Source organism: Nilaparvata lugens, chromosome 8 (genome assembly GCF_014356525.2).
Source record: "Nilaparvata lugens isolate BPH chromosome 8, ASM1435652v1, whole genome shotgun sequence".
Lineage (NCBI taxonomy): Eukaryota > Metazoa > Arthropoda > Insecta > Hemiptera > Delphacidae > Nilaparvata > Nilaparvata lugens.
Genome location: NC_052511.1, coordinates 25486732 through 25505919, shown reverse-complemented (window position 1 = coordinate 25505919; position 19188 = coordinate 25486732). Strand labels below are relative to the sequence as shown.

The window sequence follows — 19188 nt, the reverse complement described above, 5'->3', positions numbered from 1 at the left end:
TGTCATTATTGGTGGTACGAATAGTTTTGATGAGTCCTCGAAAGAAATTGACCTCTATAACTACGCAATGAAGCCTCGAACAGTTATCAGTGCTTTGAATGGGAAGGTGGGTTTGGTTTTATCTACAATCCCGTATAGATATGACCTTTCGTCTGACTCGCATGTAAACAGCTGCATAGAGTCATTCAACACAGTTATTCAATCAGTGGTCCAGGAGTTTTCGTTGGAATTTTTGAATATCTGGAATTATCAAGCCAGACTCAATTCCAGGCATGCATGGTCTGCACTTGAATATCCTTGGTAAGAAGCAACTTGCCGGTGACCTACTGAGAACATTACTGATCGATTGACCCAGTTGAAAGTAGGAGCTTGTTTGTAGAAGAGAACGAGACTCAGGAAGTATCTTCACCCATGGAAATACCTGTTCTCACTAGAGCTTTTTCAGAAGAGGCACATGCACTACACATAGAAGTCCATGCTTTGAATACTTGACAGCCACAGATGAGAGAATTTCACACAGTAATGAGGAAATTTTGGATAGGGAGGAAGCATACATATTCCACTGTAGCATCCATAGTGTTGAATATAGAATTACAGAGCTTCAAGCACATATAGAAACAATGCCTTTCAATATAAGCATAATATGTCTAGGAGAACACTGGCTTACAAAAGATAACATTCCAATAATGAATGAACTGACAGGTTTTCAATTAAAATTATATTTCAGCAGAGATATTCCGAATGGAGGAGCTGGTATTCTAGTAAGAAAAAATCTGGTGTGGCGCACTCACACAACTTCCCTTGCCGTTATGAAAATTGATCACATGACGCTAGTGTAAACGCGCATCTCAAGTCAAAGATCTGAGCCAGCTGGTGACAGTTCAATAACGCTGGATACACACAAGATCTACTATCTCTTCATAGTGAATGATTTAATAGAATCAACAGTTGCCAAAAGTTTTCAATTGAATAATTACATTTTCTCAAATTTTGAGCTTATTTTCAATTTTAGGTGAAAATGTTACTGGACATTAATTGAAGAGATTTCCATGCTCAATTTTTTCCACTCGAAATTTTTTGTTTAAATTATATCTGAGACCTGATAATTGGAAATCTAAAATCGAACTTTGCTCAGATGGGGCGGAGCACCTGAAATTTTTACAGATATGGGACTTGTGGCAGTTGATAGAGTTTATCAATGACCATTTTAGGTATAAATTTGATCAAAATCGTTGGAGCCGTTTTCGAGAAAATCGCGAAAACCCCTGTTTTTGACAACATTTTCTCCATTTTAGCCGCCATCTTGAATTCCATTTGATCGGAATTGTTCGTGTCAGATCCTTATATTGTATAAGGACCTCAGGTTCCAAATTTCAAGTCATTCCGTTAATTGGGAGATGAGATATCGTGTACACAGACGCACATACACTCATATACACACACACACACACACACACACACACACACACACACACACACACACACACACACACACACACACACACACACACACACACACACACACACCACACACACACACACACCACACACCACACACACACACACACACACACAACACACACACACACACACACGCACGCACGCACGCACGCACGCACGCACGCACGCACGCACGCACGCACGCACACACACACACACACACACACACACACACACACACACACACACACACACACACACACTTTCAAATGTTCAGCTGTTGAAGTAAGATGCAGCAAGGGGAATAAACCCCATAATGATATGCATATACAGAACCCCGGACTCAAACAAAAGAAGATTCCTTGATAAATTAGAGTCTTTATTTTTAATGATAAACCAAGGTTTGAATTAGAAGCATGATTTCAATATAGATGGATTGGGAAGTTCTATTGTTAAAACCGATTTATTGTGCATTTTAAAAACCTAGGGATTTAACACGTTAATTAATACTCCAACTCTGTAATGGGCCCTACATGGGCCGTGTCTTCGAGAGACGCTCGGGTTACGGAATGTTGGAAAAAGGAATAAACACTTTTTTGAAAGCAAGCTAAATAGTTCATTTATTTACGATACCTCTTGGTGTGAAATAATACATGGCACCTCTACGGTCACTCCTCGCTGGGTCGCTGTCCATGAGGCGGGGCTTTGGGGTGGAGAGTCGTACACAAACACTTGATCTTGCTACTACTGGATTCTCAGTCAGAATGCGAATAATTTGTTGAGTCTCCCTTGAGGAAAACTTATGAAAAAACTCTCTCCACTCCCACGAGCGTTCCTCTCCTGAAGGGAGAGAGAGAACTCACGTCCTCTCGTCCTCTCTTTACATCCATTACTTTATATCCACTACAACTCACTTTACAATTGAATCGGGTTCACAAATAAACTATATTGTCACAAATTATACCACAAACAAAAAGCAGACGGCAAACTTACATGTGGGTCTGTCAGATCACACAGCTCAGGTTACAGCACTTCCAGATTATTTGTTGAAACCAAAACCTCAATTTATGACAGTGACAAAACGTATATTCTCATTGACACAGAAACTGAAATTCAAACACAGACTGGCAATACTATTGACTGGGATGAGACTATGGGGATTTACACTCCTCAGACGATCAATACATATTTTAATAAATTCCTACAGGAAATGAATGAGTTTGAACCACATTTTCTTAGGAGAACTGTACACCAGAAAACAGAAATCGACAAACCATGGCTAACTAAAGGTATAGAAGTTTCATCAAAGAAAAAGAGAGAATTGAACAAGAATATAAGAAACTCGATCGACTTACAGTTTATTGACTATGTTAGACAGTACAACAATATACTTAGGAAATTAATTAAACTTTCAAAAAGAACGTGCAACAATTGCAGAGTAGGAAAGGCAAAAAACAAAGCGAAAGTTACATGGGACATTGTGAGAAAGGAAAGTGGTAGAATTCTGGTAAAACATGTAATCAAGCAGATGTTGATAGATGGGGTGAGAATTTCAAATGAAAAGAAAATTGAAAACTCATTTAATGAGTTCTTCATGAATAAAACAGTAGCATCTGCTCCAATCCCTTCTTAAACCACCGGTTTCAGCTTCTATGTTTTTATCCCCAACGAATCCAGAGGAAGTAGAAAGAACTATCATGTCTCTGAAAAACAAGAAATCATCGGGGTGGGATGAATATTGTCGTCTGATCTAATACGATTTTGCACAAAGGAAGTTGCATAAACTCTGTCTTTCCTTATAAATCTCTCTTTTTCAACAGGTGAATTCCCAGAGAAATTGAAATATACAATAGTCGAACCATTGTAAGAAAAAGATGAGCATAAAATGCTGTTCAAAAATTACAGACTAATTTCATTAGTTCCAGTACTGTCAAAAATTTTTAAAAAGATATACATTTATAGACACACATGTTTTCTTAACAGTTCAGAGGCACTCAACATATTTCAGCATGGCTTTGTACAGAGTAAATCTACAGAGTCAGCAATTTTTGAATTCACAACCGCGGTTTTGGAGGCTCTGGATGGATCGCGGAGGGCAGTAGGAGTTTTCTGCGATCTCTCCAGAGCATTCGACTGCTTTGATCACCAACTCTTGATAAAGGAGCTCAACCATTATGGAATAAGAGGTGTGGCTGGAAAGTGGATTGAATCCTTTGTCACTGAGCAAAGACAATCAGTTAGCATTTCAAAAAATGTTCGCTCTTCATCTGCCTCATCATGGCTCAACATGAAGAGAGGAGTACCCCAAGACTGTATACTATCCCCTGTCCTATTTCTGCTGTACATAAACGGCCTGAAAAGTGAGAGTGACCAGGCTAAGTTGTGTATGTACGCTGACGACGTTTCATTGCTGGTAAATGGCATTAATCATGATTCCCTCATCTTAAATTTTAACCAGGAATTGGAAAATTGTAAATCCTGGTTCAAAGCAAATGGCCTGTTACTAAATACTGGAAAAACAACCACTGTGAATTTCCCACTATCCTCACGGAATATAAGACCATTAAGAATTTCTCAACTGAATGCTACGAATTCCAGTATCTAATTCAACTCTGATACAAGACTCCTTGGTTTTATTATAGACGAGTCCTTAACATGGAACACACATGCCGAGCAACTTATGAAGAGGCATCGTATGCAATAAATGTTTTGAAGGATACATGCAGTCTGGGTGTCTTACTGTCTACAGAGGCTACTTCGAGAGTTTAGTAAAGTACGGGATTGTATTTTGGGGTGCATCGTCTCAATTAGATAAAAATTTTATCTAATAAATAAATATTTAATATTTAAAGCCAAAAAAAATATTATTCGGCGGATTTTTTATCTGAGATGGAGACACCCATGTAGAGACATCTTCAAGAATAAAAAAATCTCATCGTTTCCTCAGTTTATAATTACTCAATACTCATGTTAGCATTCAGAAACCTTAATATACTGAACAAAAGGAATTAAACAGCAAGAGAAACTAGAGCACAATATACTACCCAATGCATAGGACAACTAAATTTGAGAAAGGAGCACTATATAGAGTAGTAAAATTCTTCAACAAACTTCCAAGCGAAACTAAAGTTTTAAATTCCAAAATTCAATTCAAGAAGAATATCTTAGAGTATTTGACAAATAGAGATTATTACTCGGTTCGCGAGTTTTTAGATGAATGACTGATGATTTTAATTTTTTTACCGCTTTCCTCCCTCGGATGCAGCTCCAACCTAGACACAAGGCTTGATTGGATTCGGATCAAAAACTTGTAGCCTTATACTAGTTACTAAACTTCTCTAGTGTCTTATTATGTATTTTATAAATTTGTGATCTATATAATTGAATATAAGTAGAATTGTGCCAATGTAGAAATTCTTTACATGATGTAAATAATATTGTAAACGAATGAAATTGCAAATAAATAATTTGAATTAGATTTGAATTCGAATTTTAATGGCAATTTATTGATTCTGGGCAGAACACTCTAGAATGAGAATCTTGATTATGAAATTATAATTTTGACATCTGATTTCATGGTACTTCTACTTGACATTTCAATTTGTATTGATCAATTTGAATTCATATTTTCATAATATATTCATTCATAAAAAGTTGAAATTTATGTTTGGACTATAAACCTATTACAGTTTATATAAGTTTGATGAGAAACTGTTTGTTTATTGGAGCTCAGTTTGGGTTTCACTTTTCAAATTCAGTTTTTTTATTCACTCAATTCAACTCATTATTATACTATTATTGGTTTATAGTGGGTGGGGGTGAGTGGATTCTAAACTTTTTCCAACTTCATTTGAGAAAGTATGAATTGTAATTGAGAATAGTCATTTGTATTTGAGAAAACGTCAGATGTTAATGAGAATAGTCAATAATTGTATTTTAGTCCTGGTGCAAATGTCATTTTTGAGGTACAGCCGTGGAAGATGTCTCAATTTCTTCGTTAGGTCTGACATGAAGGATCGTGATGATGATAATTCGAAATCACAGGCAAACACCTCGGAAACAAGATGGCCGCCAAAATTTTCAGTGTTTTGCTATATCGCTTGTATTTCAATAATCGTTCAAGATATTTAACGGTTTATTTTAGACATAGTATTTCAAATATCTTCCTCTACAATTTTTGTTCCATAAAATTTTCCTCTAAAACGCACATTTTTCAGTTATTTGTTCAAATTTCATTCCATTATAACTTTTTTTGTGCAAGAGATACCGTACAGAGAAATTTAAAATTTATGAAATTTAGAGCGTTTTTTCAACTTTGGAACGATATATCATCATGCGCTGTATGTCAGAAAATGAGTTCTGCAGCGCCCTCCAAAGAAAACCTTGCATGATTTCTGGTGCGTTTTTCCATAGGCATGAGGTAACAAGCTAGAACTATAAAATCGATTTTTTCATGACTACTTTTAGATAGAGACTTGCAAATGGTCTCAATCTCTTCGTTACAACAAGACGAATAAGAATATTGATGATAGAAACAACGAAAATATTCGAAATCATTGAAAAATACATCATGGTGGCCATTATTGACAGAAATTTTTTATATCGCTTGTTATTCAGTTATTGTGAGAGATATCGGATTGGTTTTACAACCAAAGTGTTTAGAATTAAAAAGAAATTATGTTCGGCAGAATCATCTCATTCCGACCACTCTTTCCATTAATTATTCAACTTCAAGACATTCTCAAATTAACTTTATACTTTCTCAAATACAATTATTGGAAAAGGTGCAGTACATAAATTTTCGTCTGTAAGTTCGTTGTACTTTAGTGTGCAGAAGTACAATTTGTGGTGTTTAATTGAATGAAATAATTATTAATAACATATCATGCGAGGATATAAAAGTGAAGAGGACTCACTGAAAACCCCAGACACAGTGACCAGCCGTCAGCGCGTGACAAACACTGACAATAGTGCAAGCACATCGCAGAACAAGGTGGTCTGGCTTATGCTTGCACAGAGCGGCCTGCAACATGAAAATAGAAGAGTTTAACACCAACAATTCCAAACAATTTATAACAGTGAGTATGGGCAGCCTATTTGAGAGTTTATATTCTCAAGAATGATTTTTAAATAATATTTTTTTAAATATTTTTCCCATCTTATTAGTGATATGCTGGTGTTGGAAAAAATATTTCTGATGGAATTCAAAGATCATGCAATAATAATAAATAATATTATGTAAAACCCGTGTAGTGCTTTTGTTGTAGAATAATAAATTTATAGCAGCTTTGGGTCATCCATATATACAGCACTCTTTAAAACAAATGATAGCGATTCTTGGTCGTCAATATTGTCAGCAGTATTATTTCAAAATAAACATAGCAATTTTAGTATTTCTATTATGCAAATTTTAGTAGTGGCTCACATAATATATAAATAGTGCCAATTAAATTTTTTTTGTAACAGACAGCAGGTAATTTCATTTCTATATAAGGTTTACAGTAGAGTAGGCCTGGTTGGAATCAGTTAAAATAGATTTAAATGCACATTTGCTTCTCATATATAGGGAATTATTTGAGAGTAAGCGGAAAGACAGCAAATTATTAGATCTAGGTGTTGATGGAATAAGCATACTTCGTTAACTGGATGGTTGTTTTAATGAATTGACGAAATTGATAGGAAACTATTAGGCCTATTCAAAATAAATACCGTACCAATAACACTTATAGTTGAGAACCTAAGTTTTCAAACCTAGAAGCATTAAAACGTTGAGATTTTTCCATTCTATCCCATTTTATTCATTTATTTTTTCTTGCTGGATGAGTGGTGCCCATTCATAATCTCTTGGTTTGTGCGTCAAAGGGATAATAATGAGATCTGACAAGAAGACCCACATACATACTCAAATAGTCAAGGAATGAAATGAGTGTTCAAAACGAATTGTTGACTTCAGTGTAGATGTAAGAAGTACTATGATTTTTCAATTAGACTATTCATTTGAGAATAATAATGTCTTACAGTACCAGTGTTAGATTTCGTCTGCCGTCCATTCTTCACTTATTAGCTTCTTTGTAGTAGTTGCTCTGGCAGTGTTTGAATCTTGGCGCGCTTCCGCTGCCAACTTTATTTTGATCAGCTGACTTGTTCATTCTTGTTTTTCGTCATTCTTTCTTCATTTATATCTTTAGAATACATTGCATATTTTTAAAAGGTTTTTGTTGATTGTCCTAATTAGGTTGTTTTCAGGTTGTCACATTATTTTTTATAATTAAAATAACGATTAGCCTCCTGCTTGGCATCAATCGGTAGAGCATGAGAAATATTCTAATAATTATAAAATCTGATCGTGGTTTTACTAGGATATAGTCTCATGAAAATCTTTATAGGCCCAGACATGAGCTTCCACAATAATACTGATAATTTATAAAAAAAAATATATATATAAAACTTATATCCTATAGTAATGAGGAATAAAATGAATCATACACCATAAAAAATTTGATACATATATTAACAAATATCTCAAAAAATAAATATATAGAGCGACAGAAATATATATAATATAACAAGAACGAAATCAATAGAATATCACAGATTAATATTATTCTTCAAGTTCTATAGCACGAAATGTTACCATGTGCTTTCATTTCATGATCATATGCATCTATTTGCATGTAACTTCGATATCAACTTGCTGATACTTGTCAACTTGGACGATTCTATTTCGTATATTAGTTTCTTAAATCAGCATGATAAATTGACAAACTAATAATCCAAATATATATTAAATTCTATGGTTTCCAATAGATTTCTTTATAATAAATATTTTTTATCTCAGGGTGCGGGATTTGGCACCTGACGGAATAGATAGATCAATTCATCTAGTGAATCAGAGCTACATTATATTATCGCAAATTATATTGCAGAAATTAATGATCATATGAATATTGTATTAACAGCTTAGAACTTAGTATTATTGTATTAACAGCATAGAACTTAGTATTCTTTGATTGATGGATCTTTTGATATATGGATTGATTCGTTACTATCTAATAAAATACTTTTTATACTATCTTTACTTGCGCAAGTATTTTTACCAAATTATTAATTCTTTTGATGAGCTAGCTTTGATTCTTATTTCATTTCGAAGCACTGAGGGCGCCCTATCACTATTTCGAATATTTTTCACTCACGTGCTGGAATTTTCTATGAGCTGCTGATGTTGATCCAAACTCCTGGTGGTCCTGGATTATTTGTAGCTGGAGTCGTCTCTTCCAAGGGGTTAAAAAATTATTTAAAATGACTTCTGCTTTACATTAGCATCACAAAGTCTTATGAAAAAATTTAGAAATTCGATTTAACTTTAAGCTATCAAAGGTATAGTAAGATATTACACTCTATAATTTTTTGTGACATCTCATGGTGGTTGTTGGCAGGCAAGTGTCGAAGTTCTCTTTTCTAATTCACAATTTTCATTTCTGTATTTCCAAATTTACATAAAATTCAAATACTCTGTTCCTCCGCCATTCATGGCTCAAATAGACTGTACCAAACTATTAAATCATTACTCATGTTACATCTTTAATAATTTATTTGCCTTCGGGCCGTATCCAAAACATAAACTGCACAATAATAATTCATAAATTCTTATCATTTGTAGAAATATATACAAATATATTTGAATCAGCTCACTATTGCCGCCTATCAATTGCCACCATTTGATTGGTGCATGCAAATTGTTATAGTATTCATGCGCCTAGTAACCTCCTACTTCCTTGATACATTTAATTATTTTTGTTTGGGTTTTTAATATGCTTTTTACATGCAAAGTAATTTTATAAAGGTTAAAGATTGATTCTTATATTACAACAATTAACCACGTGTAACCTTTGGTTCCTCAAGTTGAATACTGTTTCACTACAATAAGTTTCTGCCAAGGTGTTTGGTCAGATTCTACGTTATGCGACCCGGTCGATCATTAGGTCACCGATCAGTAGATGTTTTTACACCTAATCTCAAATTTTCATTTTTTTATATAATATTATAAGGTAGCAAAAATTATTTCCATCCCTATTCGGCTGTTGTACAATTTAGCCATGATGCCTGATATTATCTAATCTTTAACGTTATCATCTTTGGCGATATTAGCCTATTATTCCACTTAGACCTATAAATTTCTTCAAATAGGGATTTTTATTTCTCCATTCAGATTTTGAATGTTACAAGGTCTAACCTTTTATAGCTTGTTTTTTGTTTTTGTGTTGTACAATACTTCTTTTGCCCCCTGCTTTGTCTCTCGTAAACTTGGTTTTTCCATTCATCTTTGCTTCAACTCGCTTTGTCCAGGGATTATTGTAGCCCTGCATTCTTCAAGTTTTGAAACTGTCTTTTGCACTCAACTTCAATCTTCAGATCACTTTTCAAATGTTATGAAGTGTCTACATTCAAGTCATCAATCAATCATAAGTTTTAAACTTCAAAGTCTCAAATTTTCATAACTTTCGATTCAGTGTGTTGCAACTACATGTTTCATGTCTACTCAAGTGTTTTCTCCAAGTTACTTTGGACTCAGGTTTCAATGAATTTCAATCAAATTGCATCTCTCAAACATTTGTTCTGCAATTCCAACTTACTTTTTACAAATTTGAGTTGTGCTCCAAGTTATTCACATAAGATTGTCTCGCTGTTGCATCACGTTGCACTGTGACTTTACTGCGTCTAGCTGTTCACCACTAAATAGCAAATCGTTGCCGTTTTTCTTCCCTTGGAACGACTTCATCATTTGGATCCTCACTCAACTCCATGTTTCTCTTAATTCATGAGAGAATTTGCTCCTCCGGTAGTCCTGCCTCTGCTGCAGTTTCCCATTGACATGTCCTGGCCTGGGCATGTCCCATCTCTTGGCACTTTGAAGCTGCTAACTTTACATTGAGCTAAGTATGTGTATTGAATTTACCTTTTTTTACATACACGTATTATCTACTGTTTTTGATTTTCAAAATAGTTAACCTAAAAATCAGATTTTATTGACCATTTATTCATTAGGCCAATTACATTGTGTCATTTTGAAATTTAGCAACTTTTTTCCCATTACCATTCACTGGTTCAAACCTGAATTATCATGTATTTTGTACACCAATTTTTTGTGAATCTTTTCAATTATCTTCCATTCTAGTCAAAGCTATTACAATAATTGACTTTTGATTACAATTATCAGCTTCAATTATTTTGGTTCTTAGTTCCAGTCCCTTGTTTGGATTTGTAAGAATCTTTTCACAATTATCAGCTTCAATTATTTTGGTTCTTAGTTCCATTCTCTTGTTTGGATTTGTAAGAATTTTTATCATGAATGTTTACATTTGGCAATTCCAAGCCTTTTCTACAAACTCTAGTTAATCAATTCAATTAACAGCCATCAATCAATTTGTTCTTAAGTCTATTCTCCAATCTGGACTCTCAAGAATTTTTGTAACATTACATTTTATCTTTAGTATCTCAGTATTCAATTTGGGCACATTTGAAAAACATCACATTTTAAAGTGTAGATTTTTTTTTTGAATTTCATCGATTGAATTATTTAAAACTTCAACTGAGTTGTGGTCAGTTCAACTGTGTGTTGTGTTTTTTTTTTTTCATGATTGAATTATTATTATTGTCAATCATTCTTGACTCAGTACATGTTTACTTACACTTCTAGAACCTTTGTATGTTCAAGTTTTTTCTTGCACCAATCTTTGATTTATCAAAATATATTCGTGTATGATTATAAACCTATTGTTCTCATTTGGCATTGACCTTTCCTAGTATTCATATATTAATTAATTTTCCCTAAGCTATCTAGCTACCAGTAACTTTAATGATCGTTTTGCATTCAATTTCTGATCAATTCTGAATGTACAACAATCATTTAAAACTTTATATATGATTGGGTTAGATTCAGAAATAACACTCTTAATTATTCGATTAATTTATTACCAAAGTCCACTGCTCTTTCCATCCAGATCATACAATTAGTTCACTATGGCTTCAGTTTATACTAACCTTAGAATATTTTTCTATAAAAATCCGCTTACACTATATTAACGATACTTATGTGAAAGAATAATTATAATTCCTCAATTACCCTACTATGATTTGATATAGGATAATCCTAGAATTTCCTCTATTATTTATCTTGAAAAAAAAAATGTCAAGCACGTTACCGGTAACAATGTTGCCAAATTGAAGTGTATAGCATTTTTATGGTGATCAGCCCATAAAATATACCCAATTTTATATGAAACTATATAATGAGTAGCCTATAGATATTGTAAGGGTGGGAAAATGAACAGAAGAAAAGATCGTACAGGTTTTTGATATTTGAAACAACACAATAAATTATTTGTACAAAATTAGAATTATAATTAGAAATAACGAAATAGTAAAAGTAAATTCGTATGGCTTTTGTTGGTGGGGAGTCCCTTTCGGGAAGGTCCCACCGCCTGAATATATAATTTAAGCCGTCAAGGGGCCTCACGACTGTCATACTTCAACCGGGACCGACAATTTAACGTGCCCATCCGATAACACGGGAGTGATCTGGTTAAAAAACTTCTAGTAATGAGAGGGTTTGAACCCGGGATCTCTATGCTGCTACGCAAGCACTCTATCCACTAGACCACGGATCACTCCATAACGAAATAATAATAATCAGATGAATATTTCAGGGGCTACTCGTTTTGCTGCTAGTGAGGATTCAATTGTTGTGGTTATGAAAAATTCAAGAACAATGACTCAGTAGTCACCTACCTTTTTTTAGAAAATGGCTTCCCACTTTGGCATCCACTGGTATTTCGCGGCGTTAATTATTAATTAAAAATATCAAAATGACTGATCTAATGAAATAGGTTCAGATCCCGTCCTATTCAATAATACAATTCTCTTTAAACTGCCCGAACTGCGACAGAAAAACTGTATTATAAAACAAGAGCAAAATCTATCCCCTTCACCAGAACAGCCGGACTTTACTCACAGTCCTAACGAACGAGTTCACACACAACAACCAAAAGTAAAATTTTGGGTATCAAATATAACTCAGTCAATGCCAAACATGGAAGCCATTTCAAATACATATTTTTATCAGTCGCACAAGCAGCACGTTTGTTATTAGAAACAAAAAGAGAAGCTACATTAATTTTGACAACAAATGAAATAAACAATCTTTCTGTCGATGACAAAAATTGTTCAAAGACAAAAACAACTGTTCATTAAACTTTTCCAAATTAAAACTCCAAAATCCTGATCAATATGAGATAAATATATGATTCATATATATGTCCCATATGACCAGGTGACAATATAGAATGAGTTGCATAAGGGTGAAAAGTCCAGTGTTCGAAATAATTAATTATTTGAATTTGATTTCACTTTTGTGAAAGAGCATTATTGCTTCTGTCAATATATAAGTGGCAACCCTGCTATATAATTTTCAGAAAATCATTAACATCAGAAAGTCGTTAATTGACCTGATCCAAGACTTGAAGTGAACATAGTAGGACTATGGATAATGACAATAGCTATGAATCTACTAAGAAATTCAGGATTGACACTTGAATTTCAATAAAATTCGATTAGAGTGGAGGCGAAGGTAGCCTAGCTCGCTAGCTATTTCAAATGGTCGATTGCAAAATATAGCTCGGTATTTCATGAAAATGATAAGGCTTACGAATTTATAGATAAAATATCAAATTCAACTCACTTGTGCCTTGAATTCTCCATCAGATGCCTTTTTTCCGCCAACAATGAACTGTTGTATATGATGAGCATCAAGTTCAACAGATGAATTATTAGGTCTACTAATGAAGAATCCTAGACCTGCAAAAAACACTCCTATGAAATCTGTCTTGGAAGAAAATATATTTAAGTAAATGACAAATGTTCAAAAACTTGATTCACTCATTGATTTAAACATTGACTAACATTCAAATAAATATTAAAAGAGTGCTATGATTTAAAAATTTTCATCGACTAATAGGTATAAGTCATAAATTTGATGTCTACTAACCTAATGATTCTTAGCAAAAACATCATAAAGGGTTGATATGTCATTTTATTGCCTTTTTTCTTTAGGGCTACTTTTAATATAAATAAAAATATAAATCTGAGTGACCTTTTAAATTAGGTATTATGTCACGACATGTTTTGGGTACTAATGTCATTTCCACTTAAAAATGGGTGATTGAAAACTTGATTGTATTATTATATATTCAAAACTTGAAAATGGCATTAGTAGCCAAAACATGTCGTGACAAAATAATTTAAAATGGTACTCAGATTTATATTCTATTTACATCATCAAGGGTTTATGCTATTTCCCATACATTTTGAAAATTCATCATGCTACCAATATGCATGATGAAATGATAATGATATAATATGAGATTGAAGTTGAAGTGTTGAAGTACTATCTACTGTAATATTACAATACTTTGACACTTTTAGAATTTCAAATTGGGCGCTGTTAATGTAGATCGATTTTAATCAAACACAGAATATCGAACATCGATCTTTTCTTCAAACATCGATATTCGATATCCATTCATTAGTTATTTGGAAAAGATCCATTTTGGTTTGATAAATTATTAAAATACGTTTGATAAATATAAATTTATTATCAAATCTTGAAATTATATACAGCAATGACTTAGAGCTAACCTAAATTAATCAAACTCTTAAATATGTGTTTTATTTGGTGCAGTTGGCAATGCAAAACTAATTGTTTTGCATATCCGTTTTCCGTGGGACTTTCTTTTTGTCTTCTGCCATGAGCTGGTCTCTTGAAATGTGCTCGTTGCAATGTTCTTTGATAAATTTATTTTAAAGTTTTATTTCTGCCAACTTCTTGAAACTTATATTAATTTTGTAGTAGAGGTAAACTTAGTGAAAGCAAAATATGCTATGAGTTCTGGTTTTTTCCTTGGTAATTTTTCTGTAATTCCTAATTTATAAGATGTCTTTCAACCTAACCTCCCGAGCACATTGTATGATTTTTCATGCATTAACGATAATTCTGGATTTTTGGTATGGTGTTTCTTTATTATTAGTATTATAAGATTTTATTGTTTGTCATGTTCGAGCTCTGTAATATGCTTGAACTGTTGCCTATTACATATTTCTCAGTTAGCCGAAATGCTTCCAAGTCATTATATTTTCCCTTCTCATATTAGAATTAGTCATATTAGGATAAATTTATACAGGGCTACCCATGATTTATATAAAAGGAAACCGATGTCTTATCCAACACAAGTTTTGGCCCGACTGTCCAGTACAGTTTAATCACCGAAACACCTCACTACCTATAACAACACTATTACACATAGGAAGCCTGTAAAATGTATTACGATGGTCATTTTTTCAACCTCTGCTCATACACCGTATTATAGAAATATATAGACAAGTGGTAAGAAGGCAATTTTCACAGAGCTGAACAGCGTGTCTTTCCCATCAACCCCTCTGTGATCGGTGCGGTCAAGTCGTAAATTTTTGTCGAGTTATAGACCAATAACATGACCCCCATAATAAAGTATCCCGCCAAGTGCCAGGTGCATAGCTTAATTGATTTTTACTTAAAAGGCATCATTAGAAAAATCATTTTTTTTTATATTAATTCATCTGTTATTCATGGCTGATCGGAGGTTAAAGAAAAATTTCCAGTTTGAAGCGAGCAATTTTAGAATACGGTATATATATAGTAAGGAAAGATATGAATGCTGTGAACAATAAAATGGAAGACTTGAGTAATAATTTAAATCAACAAAGGCAGCAAATTAAAAATGAATTAGAAGTTGTGAGGGGAGATATGAATCTTTTAAACAATACAATTGAGGTCTTGTCCAATAATACAAATGAACAATACAGTCGAGGTCTTGTCTAATAAGACAAATTAACAAATTCCAACAATCAATGTAAAATTAGGTAGGTTGTTGAATGAGATTAATGTTGATGGACATATATTCAATGATGGCATCAATAATGAGGAAATTTACATTATAAATAATGAGAGTAACCTTCCAACATCAGCTACTAACAATACATTGGTGAATAATGAAGAAAAAGTAAAACCACCAATTTACGATGGTCATTCTTCCTGGAACATTTTCAAAATACAATTCGAAGCAGTGGCTACATTTAATAATTGGACCAATAAAGAGAAAGCTGTACATTTGATGTTAGCCTTGACAGGGCAAGCTGCTAACCTGTTGAAAACTTTATCAAGTGAAAAATTAGATTTTGATAAGTTAATGTTAGCACTAGGACAACGCTATGGGGATGGCCACTTACAGAACGTATACAGGTGTCAACTGAAAAGTCGTTCTCAAAGAAATGGTGAGAGTTTGCAAGAATTTGGAGCTGATGTGGAGCAGTTGGCTCAAATCGCTTATATTTCTGCACCAGTCGATATTCAACAACATTTAGTCACGCAAACATTCATAGATGGGAATAAAGAGGTCATTGTTGATTGGGAACCATCTTAATATGCGGTCTGCACTCACCCAAGCTCTGACATAGGATGCTGCTAAGAGAGCAGTTCATGCTGTACTACCAACTCGCCAGAGGAGAGTACTAAATATGGATGAGGTGACACAAACTAACAACAACAATGTAGAGTGTTGGCTGTGTGAAGAGAGTGGACATATGCAATTATGGTGTTCTCAACAAAAACGTGAAAATCGATGTTGGAACTGTGGAAAAGTAGGGCATTCGAAGAGATATTGTAAAAAATATGTACCTATGAAAAAAAAGTTAGTAGCAAAACTAAATTCAGCTGACATTGGGAGGCGAATGTCAGCTGCTACCAATTAGAGCTCAGAAGCAAATATTGGTAGTGTTACTATGATTGAAAGGAATGGGAACAGCTTACACACGAATGGGACAATTGAAAACAATTGAAAAAAGAGAGTGTTTGGTAACAATTGACACAGGAGCAACATCATCAATCATACGTCCAGATTAATTGATTGTCCAAAAGTTAATCGGATAGGAAGAAAATATGTTCTTCAAACTGCTTCTGGAGGGAAAGTCCCTGTACATGGAAAAGCTGACATTGTCTTAATCTTTGATTCTTGGTCGAAAGAGAATAAGAGCTACAGTTTTCGTTGCATCAATAATGGATGATTTTATTTTAGGCCAGGATTTTGATGAGAGATGTTCAAAAATTATTTTATTTTTATTCTTTTCTTGTTAGATGTGAACTTTCAATAAATAAAGTGTCAATTACAAAAGCACATTCACAACATTGGTGTCGGAAGTGAGATTTGATCATTGAAAAATAATTTTACTAAAAGTTTGTTACACAAAAAAACGTTTTACATGAAAACTAGAGCAAGATCAAAAAGGGAGATGGAAGCATTCAACGAGATGGTGAATTCGATAAAAGAAGGTATGCAAGAATTTGTATTTAATATGGGACAAAATTTGCAACAGGGAATCGAGGAAAGTTTTAAAACCGTTCGAGATTATTTATTTCAGTGTTGATGGCGAAAAAGAAAAAAATGCTGGATGTTTTTCAGAGAAATCATTGCCATTGGTTCGCTCTGGACTTTGATGAGCATTTCAGGTTAGCTCTGAGATTTATGTATAACATTTTTAGTGTGCCAAGAGTTATTGTAATTCACTGGGGAATCTGATCACGTGATGAGGCTTACAGGTGATTGAAGTCAATGTTCTTGTAATCTGGTCTGACTGATTTAAAAATTTTATGAATTTTTAAACAAGATTTTATGAATTTGAATTTATTTTTGATGAAGAATGATTCTATCCAAATAGATGAATTGAGAATGATCTGACTGATTGTGAAATGGCTTTAATTAGATATTAAAAGTTATTCAATGACAATTCCAAGGTAAGAAGAGTATATCTATCTTGCGACCTAGAGTATCAGATGAATAGTTGGAAGCAACAGGCCGTCGGAAGCAACATTGTTTGGTGCCTCAAGGAAGTCACACATAGGGTGTGTGGTTACGACATGCATTAGGGTATGCATAAGTGAGAAGAACAGTTGCAAGTGAGGATGTCACTAGCTTGAATGGAACTCCTCAGTCCTCACCATGTAGCTGAGTGGAAGCACATCTGTCCAGAACTGCAGAAGCATGGCTGTCTGGCAGGGAGGAAGTGTGTCTGTCCTGAGGTTTGGCTGAGAAGAGTATTGTTTGATTTAGAGGTTTGAGACATCGTTGGTGGGGACACGATAAAGCCCACAAGGTTGAGGATCACATGCTGTTATACCTAACTGTTCAAGTCTCGTTGGAAATCAGGAGAGTCCAAATTGTTTGTTATTTGCAGGAATTGAATTTGGCAATTTAAAAAAATGTTGGTCAAAATAAGAAAGAGCAAGGGAAGGCATGTACTACATAGTAAAGAGGATAATTGTGTACATGATTGAAAAAACTGAATCTTAATGAAGAACCAAATCAAAGGTTGTACACACAATTGTCTACCACCTAATCAAGGAAATCTGGATATTGGAGACCAATATCCCTAAGGGGGGGATAGTGGTGTAGGCTAGCCCTACGTGGATATCATGTGAGCACGGTTGTCAAGGTGACTGTTGAGGCTATTGTATTCATTCGCTCATTTACTGCCAGATGGCAAGAGAGTTTCCATAATTTATAATATCTATTACTCATTAATTTATCGTTCCAGGCACTGAATAGTTTGCCAGTCAGGATTTAGCTTTTGTACAGCTATGTACTCGCTCTCGAGGCTTTAAGATTCAGGAAATTCGTCCTGAATCTGCCTAAATATCAGTGTTGTTTAATATTATGGGAAATTCGGCCTATACATTTATTCGTGTACATAAATATTGTTTTTTCGTTCTACGTGAAAAATTATTCACATTTCATATTAGTGAAAAGAGAATGCCAGAACTCAATTTCTAGTTTTGTTTTTTTCAATAGTCAAGTCATAGTGTTATATAATATCCAGACAGTAAACTTCATCTCAGAACGGGGAAACAGTAAGGAACCAACTTTAACAATTCTATTTCGGATAAATCGATTTGCATAATTCCACCTATCTTTTCCTCTCATCTATCCTATCCAACTGTCCACCTTTTACCTCAAATATAAGAAGGCAAGTAATTCGATTCCCAACATGTTGGATTTGGGATTTGGACCTTTACTGATTTTCTATGTGTTCTATGTATTTTTTCTGAATGGATATATTATTCAGCACAAAGATTTGATTCGTTTTATACAGTCCAATTCAGAGTATTAGAAACTTGTAGTTTGAAATATTTAAATCTAAAGAACCAGTATTTACGTACTATTCTGGTCAACCAGACTGCATCATCACATTCATCTTGTAAAATACATTTGTTTAGGCATTCATTTTTCAATATAAATATACCAGTGACTCTTTTAGCAATGAACGTTTACAAGTAAATAACTAGTTGAAGTTAGAGTTTTATAAGAGATGTTAGGAGATAAATTTGTTACAAAGAAAAAGTTTTGCATGAAAACGATAGCAAGATCAAAAATGGAAATGGAAGCATTCAACGAGTTGGTAAATTCTTCCAGAGAAGGTATGCTAGAATCTGTATCTAATATGGAACAAAACTTGCAACAGGAAATCGAGGAAAATTTCAAAATTGTTTGATATTGTTCATGTTAGTGTTGATGGGAAAGAAAGAAAGATGCTGGATGAAGTTCAGCCGAATTATGGCCATTGGTTTGCTCTGGACTTTGATGAGCCTTTACCCTTTCTATCCCA

The 19188-nt window shown here is 33.9% G+C and overlaps 1 protein-coding gene across 1 annotated transcript in view; it reads right to left on the bottom strand.

Annotated features, from left to right (window-relative positions):
- Positions 1 to 19188, bottom strand: part of LOC111046716 (trypsin-1) — a 72390-nt gene that overhangs the window by 39903 nt on the left and 13299 nt on the right. The window contains exons 2-3 of the mRNA XM_039434326.1: positions 13178 to 13293; positions 6357 to 6463 (exon numbers count right to left, since the gene is read on the bottom strand). Coding sequence (XP_039290260.1) covers positions 6357 to 6463; positions 13178 to 13293 — 223 coding nt within the window. The remainder of the gene's footprint in view (positions 1 to 6356; positions 6464 to 13177; positions 13294 to 19188) is intronic.